This window comes from Glycine max, chromosome 14, assembly GCF_000004515.6.
Source record: "Glycine max cultivar Williams 82 chromosome 14, Glycine_max_v4.0, whole genome shotgun sequence".
Classification (NCBI taxonomy): Eukaryota; Viridiplantae; Streptophyta; class Magnoliopsida; order Fabales; family Fabaceae; genus Glycine; species Glycine max.
In genome coordinates this window covers 5,977,175-5,993,078 of record NC_038250.2, presented here as the reverse complement: position 1 = coordinate 5,993,078, position 15,904 = coordinate 5,977,175, and the positions used below count along the sequence as shown (strand labels likewise).

Here is a 15,904-nt window from a genome sequence, read left to right as displayed (position 1 = left end):
AGCATATAAAGGATCTCTGATTGAAACATACCAACAGAAATTATTTATTCCGAAACTAAGAGTTGTTACATTGAGTGTAACTTGTAGTCTACAACGGAGCACTTTTCTATACCTTCATTAGACTTATATACCAGCAACCTAATTAAAGTAGTTTCTGCCAATAACTCCTTCAAATGACTGTTCCATCTTCAATTGTTGCATTATTCGCTACAACTACGATGCCTGACCTAATATAGAATCCTTCCATAGGCCTGTCTGCTTCTTGAACACCCTGAGAAGTCATCATATTTAAATCAGCAACACACATGAATTGCTGGATAGTAAAATACCATGAACTAGAAACTGTTTTTAGCAGTTTCAACAGTCAAGTTTTTTTAGCAGCACTTACATCAGTATTGGCTATAATCACATTTCTTCCTATCCTGGCATTCTTGTCGATAATACAATTCCTTCAAAACAGAGGAATAGGAAATCAGCAGAAGTTAGAAATGAAGGCCAAGTGATTTACTATCCCCAAAATTTTAACATGCTCGCTCACAAAAGAACTACTTGGGAGGACAAAGCATGAACTAAATTATGATGTGTTTAAATTAAGCTTTTTCATTAGAAGAATGAGGCAAGGATCAAATTCTAAATCAACCGTGGAGAATATTAACATGCACTTTTTACACAAGAATCCTTTGGGCAGACAATGCATGAGCTCACTTTCTTGTTCTAAAATTAATCTTTTTAATCAGAAGAATGAGGCTAGGATCAAATTTGATCATAGAGGCTCTAAACCATGTCACGAACCAACTATTCCTAATGTTTAAGTGAAGATACATTAATGATTTTTGTATTTTTTTTCTAACGGAAGTTATAACTTGTGATATGTAATTGTGAGTATAACTTGGACTATTTTGTTCTTCTAGAATATAGAAATAATGTACTTATACATGAATGTGAAAGGTTTCATTGAGAGACATCATGGCACCTGATTTTAGTATTCTCTCCAACACCTATTGGAACCTTTCCTTCCTTCAGCAGAGTTGCAATTTCAGAATCAGTTTGATAGTAGTCAGCACCCATCATCATGGTATCCTGTATAGCAAAGCCTATAAGTATATTTGTCACAGTTGTTCTAAAATAGAACATGAAAAGGTTAACTCTAGGAGCTGGAAATAAATGCTGGCTATAATATGTCTAACCATAGTAGTGAAAAATACAAAATGTATCAAGCTTACCTGAAGCTCTGAACCAGATTCTAAACGTGATCGCACACCAACAATAGAATGTTGAACTCTACACTCACTCAAGAAGCAACCATGAGAAATAATTGCATCCACAATCTGCAAAAATCAAGTTGAAGCATTCATCTGCAGTACAAAATCAACAAAGAAAACCAGTGAAAGCTTTGTGTCTTACCTTGCACTTTATTGCTTTAGTGGGTGGTAGGAATCTTGGGGAAGTGAAGAAAGGCGACTCTTGATCATAGAATTCAAAATTTGGAGACTGCAAATAATGAAGTATGTGATCAGTAAATGTACTAGACTGTTCATTATGGGGAAAAATGTAATAACATTTTTCCAAATCTTATCAAATCCGTTATTATCGAGATTAACAACACAAACTTGGGCTCAATACCACTTCAAGTCTTCTAAACAGTGAAAGAGTCCCATTGTTTTTTAATTTAATTATGATTAACTTTCATTCTTGGTTAACCAGTTGCAGTAAAGAAACCAAATTGGCTGAAACAAACTTTCAAATTAAGAATTAAATGTAGAGGTAATTTTCTGGATAGTTAAACAAACCTGTTTTGTTAGTTCCAGATTGGCTTCAAAGAAGGACTTTATAGTTCCAATATCTTTCCAGTAGTCCCTGAACATATATGCCTGAAAATTACAAATAGAAACAAAAACATCATGAACAGAAAAAAGAATTTAATTTCATTAGCATAATAACATTCAAATCCATGGTTGGGATTCCTCTCACTTGGACTTTGTGGTCCCTCAAAGCAGATGGGATAATTTCAGATCCAAAGTCATTGCAAGAAGGACAGCTCCATCTTAACAGTTTCAGTAGGGTCTCAGTTCTGAATACAGAAACACCCATGGGTGCAATGTAAGGATATGTCTGTGCTTCTTCTGCTGTTAAGCCTAGGAGAGTGGTATCAACATGCTGCAGTTATTAAAGGGGGAAACTAATTAGCTCTTCAATGACAATCCATATATTTATTGTGATAAAGGGGTGTGAAATGTAAGAGAGTTTAAGGGACTACAAATATACCATTGCCTTCAAATCTGATCCTTCTGGTTTTTCTACAAACTGGGTAATCTCTCCCTTTCTATCAATTTTCATCAGCTCGTAGTCTGATGCACGGCTGATAGATAACTAAAAATGATCAACTTCAACAGAAATATATAACTAAATAAAGTCTATTGTTAGTGAAAGAGATGAGATTAATTTCTACGCATTGTCACTGTAAACGATTTCTGATTGGTTGATAATGTAAAAATCCTTGATATTTTCAATGCATATACTATTTTATCTTTAGCATATAGATATTTATACCTTTCATCCATAGGCACACATGAAACTGTGATATCAGCATTTGTCCCAATATGTTTCTGCAAGCACAGTCCTCTTCAATTAGTATTAGTTTTAGAAATTATCTTAGTTGTACATGATACACGATGTATAATACATGATTAGATATTAGTCCCAATATGTTTTTGCAAGCACAGTCCTCATCAACTACATATAATACATGATGTAATTAATCTTAGATGAGAAATTATCTTATTTGTACCTCCACAAGCTTCATATAGTCCATCCGGCAAAGATGATCACCAGAAATGATCAAGATGTGCTCAATATTCTTGTTCTTGGCATCCTGCATGGTAATCCGGACAAATTTATTTCATGGTACTAGACTGGTAAATTTAGCATATATGTATGTAGCATTCAAAATGCCTACCTCAAAAACCCAACTAAATCGTCGCACTGCATCAGCTGTCCCTTGGAACCATTTATTCCCAGCCTCTCCATTAGTTAGAGTAGCAGCCAAGACCTGTTTCATGTAAATGCCACCTTTGATAAGTTACATAGCCTCACTGATAAATTTCTTCAAACTAGTTTAAATATAAAAATAATTTCATAGAAGATAGTAAAATCTCACTCTTTCTGAAATACTACAAATCAATAACTTACCTCCACAAAACCACCTCCAAAGTTCACCCCATTTCCAAAATTGTAAGTGCGAGATAAGTGGCCATTGAGGGAGAAAGAGTTGAACTGTGTTAAAACGTACACTTTTCTGATGCCACTGTTGATGCAATTGCTCATAGGAATATCTATGAGTCTATAACACCCTGCAATTGGAACCTGCAAACATGATGAAATTATTAATAACAGACCCTGCATGTCATCACATTTAGAAATCGTGCATGAAGGAAATGCAGTCACTAGAACCCCCCTTAAGTTAGTGCATTCACTGTGTCCTCAGTTAGCATTTACTCAAAATTCAAGACAAACCACTCATACCATTTATAGTAATCAATTCAAACCTCAAAAGAAAATGATACTATAAACTTCTACACCATACCGCTTGCTTAGCTCTTGTGCTAGTAAGAGGAAAGAGTCGAGTTCCAGCACCACCACCCAATATGATAGCAACTACATTTTCCGGGTTTGCTTTTGGACTCTGAAAAATGGGTCCCTGGAATATCTGAAATCAAAATACATATGCAGCATTACGATTTAGCATCCAAAAGGACCAACAAAACTAAGCAACACTATGAAAAAATAATGGCTTAGGCACTGACACGTCACTAAAATGACTAAAATAAACACACATAACCGCACAACAATGGTCCTAGTTTTTTTTTTTCTCTGTATGAATATATATGGGCACATTCGTGGCAGTGAAAACTTTTCAATGTTACCTGTATAATTTTAACCATTCAAATATGATCTAATAATCTATATATATTTTTAGTTCTTAATTTTCACACAAAAAAAATATATATATACTCATTTGATATGTTTTTCCCTAATAAGACATAGTCAACAAAATTTTATGTCTCTTATTATTAGATTTCATTTCATCATTTTTATGCATTAATTGATTTTTGATAAAAAAAATTATCTTATATTTCTTTTATGAAAATCGAAGAAGATGAATAGATTCTCAAATAAAATTAAGAATAAATTTAAAAAAAAATATTAGAAATTATAAATAAATTTAATGTTAATAACTAAATTAAATTTTTAATAAATGTAAATAAGTCATCTATGTGTTATAATTAAAGACGGGAGTGTATAGAAAAAGAGGCAGGGATGCACGCATCAGAAAATGTTTTGCATGTAGTTATTATTACCTGTGGCTCTTTGTTCACGTCTGGTGTGTAAACAGCTTGTGCAAAGCCAGGCTTGAAAGTTGTAGCTTTTAAACTCTTGCGTGGAGTACTACAAAACCTGATGTTAAGGCTTCCCCTTGTGTTCTCACCCCAGAACCCAGAAGAACTTCTGTTTCTAGATCCAATTCCCTTAGTGACTAGATTAGCTCTGGCATTCAGGGTTGCAATAATTGCATCCATGACTCTCTCTCTCTCTCTCTCTCTTTCACTATATATCTCTGATGGACAGAGTTGAGACAAGTGAACCTTATTGATCACACAAAACCCCACACCCTCTTATGAATGGGAATGTGTTGAGATCAATGGGCACCAATTGCAAGTTTCAGATTTGCAAGTGGCTTGAATAAAAAACAATGAGGTGAACATATATATAAAGATATGTGGTGAGTGAGATGGTGCAATGAGAGTGCATCCGATTCAATGTTAGCGAAGATGTTGGGGTTGAGATCTATTGGCAAATGAATAGTTATTACCAACGAAAAACTTGGCAAGTTTTTCTACTTTCATTACTGAACACATTAATCAGCACATGCTACATATTCTTCTTATTACTTGGAATGAGTGTCCGCAAAACTCTTGGGCTGCACCCATTTTTGACGTGTTCTTAGGTTCATTTAGAATTTTTGTTTATTTGTCTTGGTTCGTTCATTATCATACATTGTGCGGTCCTAAGTTCACGAATTTAGGATGTATTTTCCTACATCTCGTGGTAAGAATTTTTTTTTTTTTTTTGTTATAGCAAGGAGGATTACTATTCGTAGTTACTACGTTTTAACAATCTTCCTATAGTAGTTTAATAGTTGTGATGACATAAATTAAATGGGTAAAGAACTAAAACTTATTTTGATTTCATGAGAATACAATTGCATTAAAATTTTGAATAAAATGATTTGTTACTTTTTTTAGGATTGATTTGTGACTTATAAAGGTCTTTTTCAGTTTAACTTGGATCACAAAGTTCCCATATATATATATATATATATATATATATATATATATATATATATATATATATATATATATATATATATATATATAACTAAAATTCATTAACACAACATAATAATTGTAGTTCCTTCTCTTGATGCCAAAGAGATGTCTACCCCGAAAAACTGATGAAAATCAAGTTTGTAATCCCCAAACTAGCCATCTCTTGAAATCAATATTACCATTACCAGATATACCAATCTCCAACCACCTCCCTCTGCATGCCTACTGCTTCGAGAACCTGCCGCCAAAACCTTCACCTACGCCGAGACGCACCTCATTTCCCGCAAGATCGTCGTTGGATTGTCCAACCTCGGAATCCGCAAGGGTGACGTCGTCATGATCCTCCTCCAGAACTCCGCCGAGTTCGTCTTCTCCTTCCTCGCCACCTCCATGATCAGCGTCGTTGCTAGCATTGCAGAGATTGAGGAGGTTAGGACGTTGTGGGGTCCTCGAAGGTGCAAGGGGAGGCCACGTGGAAGACGCCGGAGTAGGCGGAGATGGCACGGGAGAGGGTGAGGCGAGTGGTGGCAGAGTGGAGGTTGAAGAGGTGGGAGGCGTCGGAGCCGGGGAAGATGGTGGTGTGCAAGGTCCTAGCCCAGGTTTATAAAATTGAAATTTTGTAATGAAAGAAATCTTCTCTTTATGCTTTACACATGTTAATAACTTTCCAAAAAGAAAAATATGAAATGAGAGTTATCTCAAATTGGGGGGAAAATTAATGAAAGTGTAAAAATATAAAATAACATTGTTGAATGGTAGACTTGTTTTAAACCACTTCGAGGGTCGTGGGCCTGATTTGCTACTTGGGTTGAACATTAGGTCCATGCCTAAGTATTTTCATATCATAGTAGATTAATCTGATTTAGACATGTACATTCACTTCAAGTCACATTTTATTAATTCAAAAAAAGTCACATTATTAATTCCTCTTAACATTCCTCAAAATATCACCTGCAATTCTGTGATCATTCTTTGTCTCGTACACTGTTCCTTTCTCTTTTTTTTATTATTTCTGATGCTTCATTAGCTTAAATGCACCATGAATTGTTTAAAAATTCTGAATAATAATTATACCCCATCCGACCTAAAACCTTTTGGAAACTATATAACGTAAGAGTACTTCGCCACTTGTTCGGTCTCTAACATAATTCACAACGACATTATTAGAAGCATAATTCTTAGATCCAAAACTAGTCCAACAATAAGTGGGATTTAAAGTAAATTTTAAAATAAATTTTTGTTCTTTGAATAAAAGAGTTATACTTTTTATCAAAATATGTGGCCTTTTTATTAATATATGTGACCTTTTTTAAAAAAATTTAATAGAAAATATATTTTTTAATGGACTTAATGATTTAAGCTTGTTATGTTTGTATTAAAGTAATATTACCAGACGGATTGACATTGCATTAATAATAAGATAAGACCCATAAATTTTAAGGCCTATAAATATGTGTATATAAAAGGTGGGACTCTTAAGATAAAATAATTATTCTTTTTCATTTACTATATTAGATGATATTTGATTTAAACATTAGAATATTTTTATAGGTATTCATTCCTTCAACACACAACAGAGATAATAACTAAAGACGAAATAATTGGATAGATAGCTCAACATAACAAGTAAAATTTCTGTTGTATCCTGGACAAGTGGAATAATAATACTAATAATAGTAAATAAATAAATCTTATTTTACATTAATAATTGTTTAAACTCATATCTTGATACAAGATGAGCACATTATCGGCTAAAGGGCCAGTTGGGCCGAATATAATAGGAATAGTAGAAGGGCCCATTTGGTGACGACCACATATGTACTCCAGAATCTCATCCTTCACCTTCTCCTTCTCCATCCTAAATCGAATAGATAGATAGGTGAAAATGGCGCAGTGTGTGACCAACACATTCGTGCAAGGAAAACCCTTTCTTCCAGTTGCAGCAGCTCCCACTAAAAATGTAACCAGAATTTATTACAATTGAAATTCACAACGTTTGATTCGTGGAGTTAATAACGTTGTTTGATTGCAGCAGGTTCGGAGAGCGGTTCAGTGCGGTGTGTGGTGCAAGAAGAAGGAGATACACCCGCAATTCTACGAGGAATCGAAGGTGTACTGCAACGGGGAGCTGGTGCTGACGACAGGTGGGACCCAGAAGGAATACGTGGTGGACGTGTGGTCGGGGAACCACCCCTTCTACCTCGGAAGCCGGTCGGCGTCTATGGTCAGCGACGACCAGGTCGAGAAGTTCCGCAAGAAGTTCGGGGAGCTCAAAGAGATCATGGAGATTCCTGTTCTCAAGGGAGAGATTGTTATCCCCTCAAGGCGCAAGGGTGTTTCCAAAGGAGGCAAGAAAAAATAATCTATTCTACTCGAACAGGATTGTCTCCCATAGGAAGATATTAAGGTTTCCTTTTTTAATTTCAATTTCTGTAATATTGTAAGACGCTTTAAGCCTGTGCTATGGATATTGTTTCGAGCAAGCCCGTGAATGTGGTAATGTGATTGATTTGGTGATTATGTTCATTTTGAGATTTGCCATTTTTTTCTCCAGTTCATTAGGAGAAAAAGATTCTTATTAGTTCAGAATCCTATCGAAAGATAAGTAAAATAACATATAAATGGGGAAGTACTACCTGAAGACTAATCACTTGTGCTTAATTAGTTGTGTTTAATTACTTGATTTATTTGTTTTTCTTTTTTTAAAAGAGCAGAGCTTTATTTGAAAATGTGTAATTGAAAGCTTCTTAAATTTTTATTTTTGAGGAAATTTCCAAATGATACTGTAATTAGACTTGTCACTTGTGTGATGAGGATAATGGTTAGGTGATATTGTTTGCTATCAGAAGAATATAACAATTCATGGCCTAAATCATATAGTGGACGGCAGATGCAAACCAGAAAAATATTAGATAATCTTCAGCTGAACTGATTTTTAAGTTAGTATTAGAGAGTATGCTTGAGTTTCCATGGGTTATGATAAATAATGCTTCTCGGACAAACATTATTTTCGTTGTACATTGTTTAACGGATTAGTGTTAGATGCTATACTTTGCGGCTGTATTGGTGTTGATCCACACATATAAACCATTCCTTCTTAACATGAACCTACCAAGTTTCTCTTTTCATCCTTTATCTTTTTTTAAGACCATCTGTTAGTAGACTTATCAATTCTACTTGCATATACAAACAGTCATGAAGCACTTTATTCAACAAGGAAGATGCATGAAACTTTGTTGTGCCTGTGTTCCGTTTATTACTACGAAAAGAAGAGCAAAAACTAAGTGTTATAGACGTGTTTTAATCTTGTAATTAAGAATTGGATGATGCCCTCGTTCTTGATTAGCTAGCCTCACAGGGAAGGACGGTTAACAAAAAAAGAAAGAAAAAAGGATTATAGCCATCATGATTTACTTGCGAATTAATGATTTGATTTTGTATAACTATTCAGTGTGAATTTGAGTAAATTTTACAACTGACAGAATGTTCATTCATCTCCTAAAGTCATGTATACTTTTTGAATTATAAGGATAACAAGGAATAAATCGGTTTATTTTGGGATAAACATTATAACTTATAAGTACACACGCTCTTAGAAAATCCCATGTTGAAATACTCACCATTGGAGGATGGAGCTTATTTACAAGAAGGTAAAGGAAGAGTCATCTGCATCATTGGTGCCTACCAAGCGAAGATCATATAATGTAATAACTAATAAAGACTCTAACAAGCTCCATTGAAAAGGGAAAATGTGATAGACAATGATAAATAGAGAAGATGGCAATATAGGTAATCAGAGATGCTAGTAAAAAGGTAAGAGACATTCTCTATAAAGAGCCAATCTACTTCACAATTGGTGTATGTTGCATAAAAATTGCCTCAAGCAATCCAAGTTATTTCACTGCAACACATCAATAAAAAAAAAATGGTAGTTGTTATATCCACTTTCCCTCTCTTTGCTTATCCACTTTCCCATTCCAATTTGTTTTTTCAAAAATGTCCTCCTTACCCTATTAACATACTTGCATCATTCCCTCTTAGAGCATTTTTCTTCCCATGCTTGGAAAGCAACTGGGTATTGGAAACAATATTGCTACCAAAGCAACTGCCCTTTGTAGTCGTACTCGCGCACCAACTGGATGCTTCCTCGGCACAGTTGCTAGCTAAAGCAACATTGTTTTGCATTATTAAATTAATAAAAATAACATATAATTATTTTAAGATGTTTGTCACTTTGAGATAAAAACATTATTGGTGACACCCATTAAAAGCAACTAAAGAAAATTCTTCCACTGTAGAGATTTATTGTTTAAAATTACTTGTATTAAAATAAACATAAAAATAACCCACGGCCACACCAACACCTGTCAAATAGTACCCGCTGCAAGTGTTTTGAATTGGTTTGTTACTTCTTCAACAAAACTGATAATTGCACAAATTTTTATTAACCAAAAATATTATTCACAATAATCAAATAATTTGTGAAAGTATCTTTCCCTCTCCAAATTCCTTGCAATTTCCTTCTCATTGATTTTTTTTAGTTAAAAACAAATGGTCCGTCAAACGTTCAATCTCAATTAATTTTTTTTAATAAAAATTAAAAGAGAGGGGATAAGAAGAAAACCTAAAGAGCAAATTGAGACGTACAATTTGATCAGGATGCTGAGAGGAGCGTCGAGAACTCGAATGCGAGATCGAGTTTCTTTGCACATTGGTGGTGATTGGTAATATTGAAAGAAATTATAATCTGTGGCAGAAAATTGGAAGATTTTTTTTCTGAATCCTAGAAAATTGTTCCCATACCAATTTTCTGAGAAGAGTAAAGCTTGCATCTTGATAAAAAAAAATAATAATAATTATAAGCCAAGGTGGGCTAGAAATCAGAAAAGCTGGTGATCCCAACTAGATTGGTACCCTCAACAAAACTAATTAACGAAGCCTACGAAGAAGATTTCATTAAAAATCAAGGAGAGAAAGTTCAATACACGACCATGGGGGAGGAAACCCAAATAACCCATGCAAGCAAAGCTAGTTGAATCTGTAGTTCGAACAACCTATTTTGTTAGAACTATAAGTAGTTGCCAAAAAATTAGAGACAGACTCCCACCAACAAAAGAAGAGGCTATGGAGGCAAGCATATTTGCACAAGCATTGTCCTCCCTAAAAATGTGACCAACAACAAAATTCATGTGCCTAACTAAAGCTGTACAATTAAGCCATTCGTTTTTTAACTGCCAAGGCACCAAATCATCATTTCTGAAAGCTTGAACTACCATAATGGAATCGCATTCCAACCATTCTAATAAGCTAGTCTTGATAAATTAAATTAAGATAGGCATTGTAATTTTTAAGATAAATTTATATTTTTTTTTTTTCAGTTGCTTAACGATTGTTTAATTAGATTGTTGTTAATGCATAAAATTCTTTGCAATTTTTTTCTCAGAGATTTTTTTAATTAAAACAAATTCTTATGTTTGGCAAGTGTTGTTGTGCGCGTCAGAAGTTCAATTTCAAGCAGCTAAGAAGAAATGATGCAAGTATGTTAACATGGGAGTATATTTTTTGTAAAGAGGATTTTTTGGAAAACAAATTAAAAGGGGAAGTGGATAAACAAAGAGGAAAAGTAGATATAGCAATTGCATAAAAGTCTAGGTCTAGCTTTTTTACAGAAAAGACTAGTCTAATATGGGTCTAATATATACTATGTCATGGACTCCTGTCAAAAGTTCTGACCTATTTTCATCTCGAGTTTCACCTGATTTTTTTAGAACCCATCCAATTTTGGAGGAAAAATTAAAGCAAGAAGCATTTTTACACACAGATTACAAAATTACCTTTATTTATTTCATATTTTATTCCTTGTATTTTTTTCTTTTATTTTCTAAAACTAAACATATCCCATTAGAGTAAATATAATAGATGAAACTAATATAATGTAATAATAAGAAGAAAAAGAATAACAAATGTTTCTACAATATTTTATATATATATATATATATATATATATATATATATATATATATAATTCCTCTACAAATATCGTGACTAAAATCATTAATATATCCTTATAGTTGGAAGTCCATTAGATAATGGATGGTAACTTGGTAATTGATAGTGATATGTGTAGTAAAGTTCTTCCTTTGGAGCACCATTTTCCAGTTGAACGGAGTGCTGTTTAAAAAGTGGTTTCTATCATAAAAAAAAATTAGGGATTATAAGATTGTGTTAAGTTTACGTTGTTCTTGACCAGATGTAGTGTTTGATAACGGAAGGAAAAGTCAAAAGTTAATCTTCTCACTAAAACAACTAATAATTAGCCAGTAATATTTTTCTAATAAAAAGTACAAGGAGCGCGTAATATATTGATATTTGTCGGTAAGGAGTTACGCAGGCTTTGACCTTTGAGGTGCCTTTTATGATTTTTTGGTACAATAATTTGTTCTGAGAGCTACTGATCAATACTCCATTTGCAAGGTTGAAGCCAAAACAAAAGCTTGGTTATAATCTAACTCGAGACAAAACAAAAGCTTGGTTATAATCGAACTCGAGCGGAAGTATCAACACGTGGCATGACAGAGAAGTCAAGTTTATACATAAGTTCTTTCCCAATTCGAAATACTTCAATATTAAGTGAAATTACATGATTTAATTTATGAGAGAGATAGAGATTTAGAGAGTCACCATATGATTTTTTTTAGGTAGAAATTGAACATAATTTTTGAGAATTTATAATATTTATATATCTTGTTTAATCAACTTAATTATACTCTTTTAATGAGTCATTATATGATAAGTATACGCGAGAGATATTTTAAGAAGATGATGACTTTGCTGACTTAAAACAACTACAAATATATTTTTTATAATGATTTGAGAGATAAAATTAGACTTATGTTAGATGAATCAATAAATAATATAAAACTATAGAGGAGGCAAGAATGTTGGTGGAAGTAATGAGAGGAGATGTATGCACCAAAAAGAGGAGTGTTGGCACCTGACACTCAAGATGTCTCACTCGCTCGATCTAAATAAATTAATTACACACAGCAGCTTCAAACACTCACTAATTAGCAACTTCAAAACATGCATGTTAATGTAATTCAAGCTCATTATTTCTGACTTGATACTATTTCTCAATTATTATGAGGCACACATATGTGCAGTGTGTACTGCTTGTCTATGTTTAATTATTTAAAAATGCCACATAATCAATTTCAATTAAGAAAAGAGAGTTACACAATTTTTAATCTTCACAATTGATTCATATATGATTGTATATATGGATAAGATTTGTTATTCACACTTTTGTATTGGGTAATTTAATGAATATCATAATTAAACTGTTTTTAATTAATGTAATAAACACAATTAAATGACTAAAAAGTTGCATATGTTAAATTGAATTTTTTTTCTTAAAGGCAATCAAAGCTTATTACCACGTGTGCAGCATGAGTATACGAGAATGATAGCGAGGTACAGTGAAAGTGGTTAAGCGTCAATACAAGTTTACGAACAAAGTTAATTTTGGAATAGCTGTTCTTCTTAATTCTATGGACCTATAACTATAAATCTATAATGATAGATAGGATCCTAGGGTTTAAGCGTAGTGTCATTACAAGTTTACGAACAAACTCATGAATGTTGTAATAGTTGTTCTTTGTTCTTCGTAATTCTATGAACCACTGTTGACATTGGCTAGCACGGATTTTTGTACTGGTGTGTGTCGCCCAACCCACGGTACTAACTTGATCGTTCACCTATTTCACTCGTCTTTGTCTTCAATTTGATATGATTTATATTAATTTTCATGGATTTTATTAGAGTTTCAAGTTAAAAAACAAGTATATTTAATGCATAGTAAAAATTAAATTTTTATTACTAAAGTTTATGTGATTTAAATGTAAAGTGAAAAATTAAATTTTATTAGATGAAACTTATTTGAATGAATGCATTCAAAATTATTTTTATTTTAATTTTTAAGAAAACTTATTTATTATTATTGGTTGCAATCTTCACTATAAATAGAAAAGAAAATGAGTTGGAAAAATACACACGAAGAGAGTGTGTAAGAAGAAAGATTGTGAAACATAGTCACTGTGTTGAGAGAAGATTATCTTTGTATGAGAGTGTTATCATTTCTTATAATTATTGAATGAGTTAATCGGATTTATAGAGTGATACACTATTTAACTGAATTACAATCTTGTAATTATCTGTGTGATAATAAAATATTTTTTAGACGTGAATGTAGACAAGGAATACTGAATCATTTTAAATTCTTATGTTTGGTGTAATATTTATCGTATTCTTATCATCCTTTATTTGAAAAAGAGTTAATTAGCCAAGACTTCCTTCTTTAATTAATTTAGAAACAATTGAAATTAGAAAAAACTGATGCAGCTGAAACTATAAAATCCGTCTAAAAATTTGATCCAGCCTGGCATAATTGAAAACAGCATGCAATATGGAATCATGAGGCTAAACATTTACATGTGGGTTTGACAATTGAATACGACAACTCAACAAATTTAAGAAAGAGAGAAAAGGTGGAAATTGAAAAAAAAAATGGCTTAACCTACTTATGCCTCATCCATCAGGTTGAACCCGTGGTGACTTGTTTGGCTTGTGAGCCTAGGTACTAAAAAATAACTTTTTATGTTCTAAGGCAATTATTCATTTCTTAAAAGTTATTTATTAAACTTAAAAAACTTGAAATTGATTATAATTGATAATATTAATTGTTAAGATTATATTCTTTTATAAAATCTCAAATTTGAAACATGATAGAAGTTAGAATTTGCTTTTTCTTTAAAATTATTTTTTTATATTAGATGAGTCAACTCATTTAATTTATAAATCAGTGAGAATTAAAATTAAATTATTACTTTATAAACTTATAAAGAAGTGAGTCAGATTAAATTAACTCACCTGTTAAGCAAATCAGCAAATCAAGGTGAGTCAGATTTAATAGGTTGAACTGACTCATTTTAATTGTTATCCAGTCAAGATCACATCAACAAATTATGCTTAATACTTTCATGAAAGAATTATATTGTAAGTTATGATAAAACAAAATATGATAAGTAGTTAGATAATAACAATTAATATTACAATCCCATACATGTATATGAACTTCTTTTAGAATGTTACATTGAAACCGCATTCAACTGAAGTTTTTCCTTGTATTTTAAAATGAAAGCTAGTTACATTCAGCGTAACTGTTGTCAAACAGATGCTGGTTGAGTAATGCTTGTTCATATTCGATCACCTTTTCTTCTACCAAATTTTTAGCTAGTAACCTTATTTTTTTTATTCATAAAAATCAAATTCAAGTATAATAAAATTTACAACAATTTAAACATATTATTCAACTGACTAAACCAAACTCGTTGGTAACCAGTTACGTAACATGTTTTCAATTAAATTGACTTATCCTATTTGATTTTAATAATTATAATTAATAATCTTAAATTATGATTTGAATACAAATTTTAAAGAACAAAATTTAATTTTATCAAGTATAGATAATTTGAGACTTTTGATAAACTAAAATCCAATCATGCGTGCACCCTTACCTTCTATTTGGTTTAGAGAAAAGTAAATGGGATGAGAAATGAATTTAAAATTTAAATTAAAGGGAAAATACAAAGATTTTTTCAATTTTTTTATTTTCTCTTCTCTTTATTTTTTTCCTCACAACTAAATATATTATTATATTTACTGTGTTTGGCATGAATGATTTTTTTAATAAAAAAGGAAAGAAAAGAAGAAAAATAATTAAAAGCACTTGTGTCTTATTTGATTCTCTAACTAGAGGGAAAAGTGATTTTTTATTTTATTGACCCCATATTAAAATATATTCTTCCCAATTTTTTAAGATGAAAGAGAAGGAAAACTAGCGTTTTGAATTAATACGACAAAATTAAAACGTATTTGATAGTACCGCATATGCATGTTAGGCACCACTCATAAGGTGTGGATTATTGAGATAAAAAAAACATTTATAGTACCATATTAGACATATCAATATAAAAATGCTTTAAATGTGTATTTAGATAACATATGTACTAAAAAGATAGTCATATATATATATAATGTCAATAAAGTAATGCTTTAAATATACCCACAAAAAAAAACACACCAGAGAAACATTTTCAAGAATTGAAAGTTGAAACGTCTAGCAAGCAGAAAAGGTTTTGTTTTTTTCTGGTTAGAAATCCTTAGATAAATGAAATTTGGTACCACCGTACTAGCCATAGCCAGGTCCCCACTTGTGGATGATTTCTCGCGATGATATGAACTTCAATTTTTTTTATTTTTTTTTAAGGATAAGAACTTCGTTATGAAGAATCTGAACTTAGTATGTTGATTATTGTGTTTGTATTTTGAATTTAAGTGTCTTTTTTTTATAATATTCCAATAAGACAAGTATTACATATTTAATATTTCAAGTAACTTTGAAAAAAAATAGTTAATCAATTATAAAAGATTATACGAAAATTATCAATTTATAAACA

General features: G+C 32.0%; 3 protein-coding genes across 4 annotated transcripts; 1 reads left to right on the top strand and 2 right to left on the bottom strand.

Moving 5' to 3' along the window:
• Positions 1–23: 23 nt before the first annotated feature.
• LOC100798736 (glucose-1-phosphate adenylyltransferase large subunit 1) lies at positions 24–5,287 on the bottom strand. The gene is made up of 14 exons (XM_003545222.5): positions 4,359–5,287; positions 3,584–3,706; positions 3,190–3,363; positions 2,957–3,049; positions 2,789–2,872; positions 2,551–2,606; positions 2,266–2,359; positions 1,972–2,157; positions 1,791–1,871; positions 1,405–1,491; positions 1,224–1,328; positions 974–1,080; positions 389–449; positions 24–271 (listed from the first exon to the last, which is right to left on the bottom strand). The coding sequence occupies exons 1-14, from the start codon at positions 4,575–4,577 to the stop codon at positions 170–172; spliced, it is 1,572 nt and encodes a 523-aa protein (XP_003545270.1). The 5' UTR covers positions 4,578–5,287; the 3' UTR covers positions 24–169.
• Positions 5,288–5,609: 322 nt separating this feature from the next.
• On the bottom strand, positions 5,610–7,244 carry LOC106795765 (proline-rich receptor-like protein kinase PERK2). The gene is made up of 2 exons (XM_014766665.1): positions 7,106–7,244; positions 5,610–5,977 (listed from the first exon to the last, which is right to left on the bottom strand). Exons 1-2 carry the CDS (start codon positions 7,242–7,244, stop codon positions 5,610–5,612), a joined length of 507 nt encoding a protein of 168 aa, XP_014622151.1.
• On the top strand, positions 7,158–7,913 carry LOC100782305 (50S ribosomal protein L31, chloroplastic-like). 2 transcript variants are annotated; one of them, XM_006595484.3, is made up of 2 exons: positions 7,158–7,347; positions 7,420–7,913. In XM_006595484.3, the coding sequence occupies exons 1-2, from the start codon at positions 7,273–7,275 to the stop codon at positions 7,747–7,749; spliced, it is 405 nt and encodes a 134-aa protein (XP_006595547.1). In that variant the 5' UTR covers positions 7,158–7,272; the 3' UTR covers positions 7,750–7,913. The 2 variants fall into 2 exon arrangements, with proteins under 2 accessions (XP_006595547.1, NP_001241471.1); NM_001254542.2 differs by having other exon boundaries at positions 7,235–7,347; positions 7,423–7,866.
• The last annotated feature ends 7,991 nt before the right edge of the window (positions 7,914–15,904 follow it).